The 8760-nt window shown below is 41.6% G+C and overlaps 1 protein-coding gene and 1 long non-coding RNA gene across 2 annotated transcripts; one reads left to right on the top strand and one right to left on the bottom strand.

Annotated features, from left to right (window-relative positions):
* Nucleotides 1-287: 287 nt before the first annotated feature.
* On the bottom strand, nt 288-1981 carry LOC108777754 (uncharacterized). Its single transcript, XR_001940834.1, has 2 exons — nt 1902-1981; nt 288-1649 (listed from the first exon to the last, which is right to left on the bottom strand). It is a non-coding gene; the product is annotated as an uncharacterized LOC108777754 (long non-coding RNA).
* A 412-nt stretch (nt 1982-2393) lies between these two features.
* Nucleotides 2394-6304, top strand: Cog7 (conserved oligomeric Golgi complex subunit 7). Its single transcript, XM_018544717.1, has 11 exons — nt 2394-2465; nt 2749-2838; nt 3425-3610; nt 3686-3817; nt 3913-4096; nt 4168-4361; nt 4444-4935; nt 5015-5135; nt 5218-5391; nt 5476-5934; nt 6018-6304. Exons 1-11 carry the CDS (start codon nt 2463-2465, stop codon nt 6188-6190), a joined length of 2208 nt encoding a protein of 735 aa, XP_018400219.1. The 5' UTR covers nt 2394-2462; the 3' UTR covers nt 6191-6304.
* The last annotated feature ends 2456 nt before the right edge of the window (nt 6305-8760 follow it).

Below are 8760 nucleotides of genomic sequence, written 5' to 3'. Positions count from 1 at the left end.
TCTGAACATTCAGAATTACGCTCGCTGGATACGATTGTGGGACATTCAAGGAACATTGAAAAATGTCCATTGATTATCCTAGCCACACAGAGACGGCAGTCTCGCAAAAGGATGGGAGGAGAAGGGTCTGCCATTCTTACAGGCAATCTTTTTTTTCCACGAGTCCTTACTATCTACCATCCGCGTGTCGATTTTCGTGTCGACGATAACAACCGGAGATAGGCAAGATGATGATTAATCTAAGATGCCGAATTGGAGTGAAGGTTGCAAAAAAAAAAAAGATCTTATTAATTTTGTCGCAATGTGTCGAATAAGTATATTGATGAATAAATGATAGGCCAGATCACTTCCTCGATTCCGAAGAGTTCGCATAATTTTGCAAAAGGCGTCGTTTAACAATGCGTGAAGTGGGATCTCTGCATGGATGCGTCGGATGCACTTCCAAGTGCGTGGCACGAAGCGGCGTGTTGCGTGGGACGATCGTTGACAAAATTGAATTTCGATTTACCTACGATATTTTTTTCACGCAGGAAAGAGAACTCGCGGGAATTTTATCTCGCTATATAGAGCGCTTTTAGCTCTGAGAAGCGCTAGATGAAGAAAATAGAACGAACGTCGACATGCAACTACGCCTCCGCGCGCCTCCGAGACCCGTTAATTGATCGGGTCAGTCGTTAAATTTAGCGTTATGAAACGATACAGATATGTGACGCGGTTATACGGGATGTTCCGGAAACCGCGCGGGCTTCCTTCGCGTCTACCTGCTTCGATTCTTTCACACGAGCTCCGCCGATTGAAATTCAGATTTTATCATAATTGCTCCGATTCTTAATCTACCTCGATCTTGCTCCACGACGAAAGCTAACGACTCTATGATCGTCGATTCTCTCAAATTTGACTTTACAACCATCGACTGTACGATTGTTAATTTTCCGCGCGCGTTAGCCTGATAATGACGGAACCGTTTCGCTTCTTAGCCACTAAGGAAGCGCGCGTCTTCGGGTACACCCCGTATAAGTGCATGTAACGTACGGCAATTGGCCATGTGTGCGCACGATTCACGGACTGTCGACGACGGTCGGCCCTCTTGCAAAACGAAAGGGCGACGGGGGGCTGGTGGTGCTGCTAGAAGTGGTGGTGGTGGTGGTGCGAGCCAGCCAGCCAGAGCTGTTCCTAGGTTCTCCGTCCACGACGACGGATAGGCAATGCAGCTCGCGCTCGTCGGGAATGCTTCTCTCCCTTCCTTACTTGGGCCGCGTGCGGGGGTGATTTTCGGGGAGACGAAATTCCAGCTTCCAACTGTTGCGCAAATAACGTGGCGCAAACGCAACCTCGAAGGCGTGGCGATCGACAAAGGGCCCGGAAACGGCCGATAACGTGCCGTTTTCCATTCCCTCTCCTCACCCCACACCTCTATCTCCGTCTGTCTCTCCCCGATCTCTCTCCTTTTTTTTTTTTTTTTCCGCCGCCTCGTTACGCACCACCTGCGGAGTAGGAAGCAGCCTCGCCGCAGAAACAAACGAGTCTCGCTCCAGTCGGGAACGCGGGACTCCCGATCACGCAACGAGGAAGATGAGGAGGGCGGCGGCTGCGATGGCGATGACGACGACGACGGTGGTGGCCACTTCCTCGATGTGCACGAGCGTGTTCTGGAATTCGAAACACACAAGTTGTCTTTAAAACAATTTCGTCGTTTGCTCCATCGCCTCGTCACACCCTTTTTTTTCTCTCTCACTCTCTCTCTCTCTCTCTCTGTCTCTCGCCATCTCACGCGACATGCATACGCGTCTCTATATTCGTCCCTCCATTCTCTCACATACACATGCATGCACATTCTCTCTCTCTCTCTCTCTCTTTCTCGCTGACTATCGAGACTAGCCGACGCATTTCTCGTGACGCACCGCGCAAGATAAAACAGACGGCCGCCCGTCGTCGTTTCTCCCCGTCGGACGTGTGCTAGCCTAGAAACGGTCCCGCGCCGCCGAGACGATCAACTTCCTCGTCGTCCTCCTCCTCCTCCTCCTCGTCTTCATCGCCTGGCCGTTCGTCGTGACACGATGATGCACCGCGCGATCGATCCGCGTGAATTTATATTTGCCCTCTCCTTTCCTTTCTTCACACGCACGCACCGCACGCTGTGCCGCGAATGTTTTGCGAACGTTGGCCCGTACGTCGACCGAGTACGAATATCGCGAGGATTTCCGGACGCGAGAAACGCGGACGAGGCGATCGCGGGGACGACGACGACGACGACGACGCTAGAGCGAGGCCGCGCTTGATGCGTCGTGACGGACGACTCTCCTCGTGCCGCGCGCCACTCGTTGCCACTCGTCGCGCGGTACCACGGCGACGGACGATAACGACGCGAGCGACCGAACAGGGAACGTCCCAAGGATCTCCACGTCGAAACGCGCACGACTGCCCGACGGAACAACACCGACCGCGCGGACTCTCTCCTCGCCATGGTAAGCGAGCGCGGCGTCGGTTCGGTGCTCTTTTCCCCTTTTTCTTTTTTTTTTTTTCTTTCTTTTTTCCTTTTCGTTTTACTCTTCCGACTCGCTCGCTCGCAGGGTGACGTACACAAACTTTACACGATCGCGAGATCGTTAAATTTTCTTTTCTACTCGGTACACGGCACAGAGAGCGGAGTTTCCCCGGGAATTCGACTCGCGAGAAGACACCGCGATCGCGGAACGGCAGAAAGGCCTTACGAGCAGCTCGTTCCTAACCTCAAAATGACCGTTTCAGGACGTCGCCGCGTTCTCCGAGGACAGCTTCGACGTGAAGGAGTGGATCAACCGGACGTTCAAGTCCGTCGAAGCGCAGGAGAACAAGGACGTAAGTCGCCACCGGCCACCATCCCTCCTGATTTCGTCGCTTTTCTGTGTCCCCCGTCGGATCCGAATCCACGTCGCTCGTCGTCGCGACGCCCGTCGGCCACCGAACTGGCGGCTTCCACCGCCCGCCGGCGATAGGTCGGTGACACCGATCGGTTCTCTTTTAAGAATGTCCCTTTTATTCGCACCACCGCCAAAGTTTTCGGGCCCCTGTTGAACGATATTTTTATAAGCTCGCGTATCTCACGCCGAAATTTATGTCGGGATATCGTTCGATCATGTACCGACGGACAATAAACTTTTTCGCCCGTACGCGAAACACGGATATTTTATTTTGTGTGACAACGTTATTTGTGGCAATATTTTTATGTTTTCGATGCCATTGTAAATTAAGCGGCTCGTGTATTTCTAAATTAATAAGGTGGAGCTAGCAATTATATTTAAACAATTGCAAGAAATATTTTAAAATACATTCTAATTTCGTGTCCCATGTTATTAATTAATTATGAATTATTCAATGATTTTATAAAAATATAAGCAATTCTTATGAAAAGATTTGTGTCACGATTGTTGAGTACACTTTGCAGGCTTTTGTTTCATCATTAGTGATGAAGTTGCAATTATATGTGCAACAAGTTAACAGTGCCTTAGAGGAGACCAGTCAATCGGTTCTCTCCAGTTTACCAAGAATTTTAAGAGACACTCAACTCCTGCAGCAAGAAACGTTGGCACTGAGAGAAAAAATGGTTGCTGTCAAGCAAGAGATCGCAAAGGTTGGTATACACCTAATTTCTTCAAATATTTATCTTGACGGTAGTATGATAATTTTGGAAAACAATGAAACGTAGATCGAGAAAGATACGGCCTCTTCTATGGCGATGCTGGAGAAGATCGATAGGATAAAAACGGAATTACAAACTGCTAAGCAAGGATTACACGAAGCCGACAATTGGACAGTATTAGCGAACGATGTGGAAGAGGTATATAAAGTTTCAATTGATTTCTTCACGTATTTTGATATGATATGTGATAATTTAATTATAACACATTGTTTCCTTTAATTTAAATACAACAGGTATTCGAGTCTGGCGATATAGAAGCTATATCTAATAAATTGTTTAGCATGCAGAAATCACTAACTATACTCGCGAATGTTGTCGATTACGAGGATAAAAAGCTGCAGCTAGAAGGCTTGAAAAATCGCCTCGAGGCGATAGCTAGTCCGCGATTGGTCCAAGCTTTCACTGCTTCCAATTTAGGTAAAATTTGCAAGGTCTAAATAAACTCGTTTATCTTGCAAGATATGATACTAATGTCATATTTTGTTTAGAGCAATCGAAAACTTACGTGGATATCTTTGGTAAGATGGAACGTTTGCCTCAGCTTCTCAAATACTATCACAACTGCTTAAAGGTCTCTTTAGGTCAAGAATGGAGACGCACTATTGAACTGGCGCAAGATGAAAATGTTACCTATTGGCTACGTGTATATTATGACAAATTGTTATCCTCTTGGCATGAACAGGTATGCGCAGTCTCTGTCAGATCAATTTTATTATTATTGCTGGATTATATATCGATATTTTCTGTAACTATTTATGTTGAAGGTAAAATGGTGTCATCAAGTCTTTCCTAATACTTCGATAGATATTCATGTTGAAATTTACGCTGATCTACTAAGGAGTCTCGATCCAGGTATTCTAGAATGTATAGAGGCGATTCTCAAACAACATTCCAACTCGGTGCAATTGACCATTCTACTCGAATTGAAACAGATGACAAAGCATTTTGCTACAAACCTTAAAGGTGCTATCGAAACGTCGCTTCGTGGAAAATTGCAGAATGAAAAATTACTGTCGCTAGCACAAGCTGTATACGCGCCTTACGTTCCTTACGTCGCGAAATATAGCACGTTCCAAACAGCGCAATTAGAACACCATCTACAGTTTTGGCATCATTCACATGATGATTTAAGCGATACTATTAACTCCCTCTCTCTTAGTATTTCGCGGATTATGGGCCATGCTAGTGAAGCCAATAAGCAATGTAAGCTTTTTACGGAAGGTTGTGGGTATCCCGGTTTACTGCAATCTTTAAACGTACGTTAAGATTTTTCGTTTGTATCTACGTCATGGTTATAAAATGCATTTCTTATTAAGCTGACCATCTATATTGTAGATTTTTTTCAATAAATACCTCGAGAAATATCAGCAAGGTCTGAGACAACTTGAGAGAAAGAAAGTGAGACGCGAAGATTGGAATTTATTCCAAATGTGTCTTACGTTGATGCAAAATATAGGTAAATATAAGTTTCAGCGAACAATTTTTATATAACGTAAAAGCGAGATCATTAATTTAATTTAAATTGCATTGCTGTACAGGTGATCTCTTGCATCAAGTTCAACAATTTGAAAAGTCGCTTGTAATCGACATAACCGAAGCTAGTAATAAATTACAAAACACAAACGGTAGCGTTTTTAGTCAGTATAAAAAATTACTGTTAACTTCGACAGGATGCGCTGATCTAGAAAATCTTGTTGCATCTTTCCAAAAAGGTTTGTATGGGCGCGTAATAATAATAATTATAATGTTACGAGAAGCGCGCAAATTATCTATTATAATTTCCTATCGTTTTGCAGAGGATAATACAATTCTCGATTCGATTATAAAATCTATTCAAAAACTCTGCACTGATTTACATCACATCACGTACGAAGTCATTTTTGCGCCAATATTCTCTCAACTATTGCTGGTGCAAAAGGCACCGGCTTGGACATTGGAGGCTAACAAAATGTCCAATCTAAGTTCAGATTTACCCGATTATAGTTTTGCCCCTCAAGAGTATATCACACAGGTCGGACAGTATTTAATGACGTTGCCACAGCACTTGGAACCGTTTCTGTTGAGGGACAATCCGAGTCTAACGCAAGCGTTGAAGGCAGCTGATCCACAATATGTTCAAGGCTCAAATGAATCTGGATTTACTAGTATTCTTTTAGACATTATTGCCCGAGGAACGTGTCAAATGTTCCAGGATCAAACTTTAGGTATCTGCCAATTGAACTCCGTTGCTTGCAAACAGCTCGCAACTGATATTGGTAAAAGTCTTTTATTATCTGTAATTTTATAATTTCTGAAGGAACTATGAAAGGATGTAAATGAAAATTATTATGTAATGTAGATTATCTGGGTAATGTACTGGAGGAGCTCGGTCTGTGCTTATCGGAAAACCTTCAACACATGTCCTTACTGCTGAGATTACCGTCCGAAGATTATCAAAACGGTAGCTCCGGTTGCAATGCTCGTGTCGTAGCTGCAGTCAGGCAAATGCGCAATATTACGTCTTCCGGCTGACACAAGCCATGTCAAACCGATGTTTCAATGTGAGAAACTTCGTTCCATGTTTTTAGCAAAGTTAATAATTTTGCGATATTTGTACAACGTATTTGCGACTATTCTATAATTGTAAAAAGTAAAATCATGTATAGTATTATAATACATATAAACGTATTCTTATTATGTTTGTCTTTTCATTTAACATACACACTTTACATTTATTGCAAGACCTATATTTTATGAATAAAAAGAAATTATTTAAAAGATTTGAGTTCCATTAGATGAAAACTCAGACTTAACTTAAATGGCATGGATATATATTATACTATTCTCTGATCAGGACAAGTGCGGGCATTCATTAGATATCGTATTTTAATATTATTTATTCGCTATACCATATCTGAACTGAAATACTGTTAATCAATTTCACTCTGCTAATTATCCGAGTAACTCGAACACAGAGTGACTTTGTTTTAAACCTATTCTCGATTCTTTTTCTTGTATATCGTTATCGACGTACAGAACTATAAAACAAATTACAAAGATCGCAGCACCATAATAGCTCGGGACACAATTTATGCGCCGGAGGCGTTGAGTACTTACAAAGAACGAGAGATGCTTTATATATAAGATCTATAGGAAACCGACCATTTAATATCGATAGAGATTCATAGTTGAGCATTTTCTCTTACTCTTTCACTCACTCTCATATCACATATTCTCGTATATATATTTATAAAGTTCGAGACAAATACGTATTAACGTCTTTCAACGAGTCGTGTTATAAAGACGCAGATGAAATGCAGCAAATGCATATTTCGTGCAAATGTTCCACTTCTGGATTGGATAAAAATATCTATTATATTTTGCATAGAGATCCGCATTATTATATATTTATATTTTCTTATAGATTTCATTTATACATAATTTATACATCACGAAGTGTATAAAAAGCATTTGCTACATTTTTCTTCTCCGATGGTATCATGAATGCGTCAAATTTATATACACGCAAAATCAACAATTGTTAATATATATCGAATATTTCACTCGTCGAGTGTATACAACTACGTTCCACGCTTTCCTTGCTTTTAAATTGAAGTTAATCGTACGTAATATGTTAATTTTGTCTAGGATATGCAATAAACGTTAAAGTACAACACGATAAACTATATACGAATCCATTAACACATAGATACAATAAAATAGTCATAGGACTTGTGCGTAAGTCTCGTGAGCATACAATGCAGAATCGTTCGCTTTCATGAAAGGATTATACCGAAATATAAATGTAATTATAAATTATGCACGATAAATATTTAAAATTCATCGCGTGAGTTACACAAGCAGGGTATATTCTAAATTAACAGCGCGATAAAATGATACGAAGAATACATTCATAAAATAAAATCGTTATCAAAGTACATCGTGTAAGTAATATCTTGTCTTCAAATTGCAAACGTGTAAAAACTGAAAGTGATCTCGCACGTTTCTCTCTCAACAATACTCTTAACAATTTTCCACAGATTAATAGACAAATCGTTGCACCTTACACAAGTAGAGTTTCTTTTGTTTTTTTTAAAAGAAATTCGCGCGATTTCTCTTCAGATTCAGTGCGAGGGAAAACAGCTATTCGATTAAGTCCACACAATACTCTGTGACGTACGCATATACAATCGTAGTTAGACAGTTCATCAAACAATTACTATTTGGTAGTGAAAAGAGAATTATATACGGACAATCGCGTGGCACTATTTCAATGTGGTCTGAGTTCCTACTCATTGTCCTGATTGACTAGAATTCGATTTATTCAATTACAATAGCAATTTCGCAATATCGAAATCATTTCGCGGTGATTTCGCAGTCGCTGGTACGTAGAGAATTCCCTTATTGTTTGCGGCGATCGCCTACGCGTTGAGAATCAAGCGTCGAAATCCCTGATTTAGGTAGCGGACTTATTTTTCTACTCCATTCTCGACTACGTCGCGCGATTGTGGCAAGTTCCGTTATAATCAAAGCCTATTCGTAAGCAGATATACTGCATGCAATATGTATCAAGTCCTCCCTACCTACGACAGCACTATCAAACGTTAGCATATAAAAGCTAGACTGGATTCTCTTGCGAGAGCTTAAGATACATATGGGAATTTATCGAATTATATAACAACATGTCGGATGACTGTGAGCAACGGTGCAACGTGATCCGACGTGATCGAAATTTAGTATATATAAACATTATTTATATGTTTCTTTTTTCTCAAGGACGACAAAGCTGTCAGAATTTCCTTTATAACCCTGGTCTATATCCAATAAGCTCCTTTCGAATAAATGAGAGAAAAGACAGGATTTTCTTTGTTTCGATTGATAAAACTAACGCTTGATAAGTTAAATCAATAGTCAAAAAGCTGAATTGAGAGATATACCAGTGCTAGAAACATTCCATTGTGTATATTGCATGTTTTAGCTAATTGATATTTGCTGCTGACCGATTAGTGTGCCCATTATTGGCTCGTGCAAACATTTGATCCGCACGTTGATGAAGATACTTCTTTGCCTTGGTTACAAGGGACTTAGTCTTATTCCTTAAT

The sequence above is a fragment of the Cyphomyrmex costatus genome, unplaced genomic scaffold (assembly GCF_001594065.2).
Source record: "Cyphomyrmex costatus isolate MS0001 unplaced genomic scaffold, Ccosl1.0 scaffold460, whole genome shotgun sequence".
Classification (NCBI taxonomy): domain Eukaryota; kingdom Metazoa; phylum Arthropoda; class Insecta; order Hymenoptera; family Formicidae; genus Cyphomyrmex; species Cyphomyrmex costatus.
The sequence above is the reverse complement of the archived record's forward strand: the minus strand, read 5'-3'. Positions and strand labels throughout refer to the sequence as shown.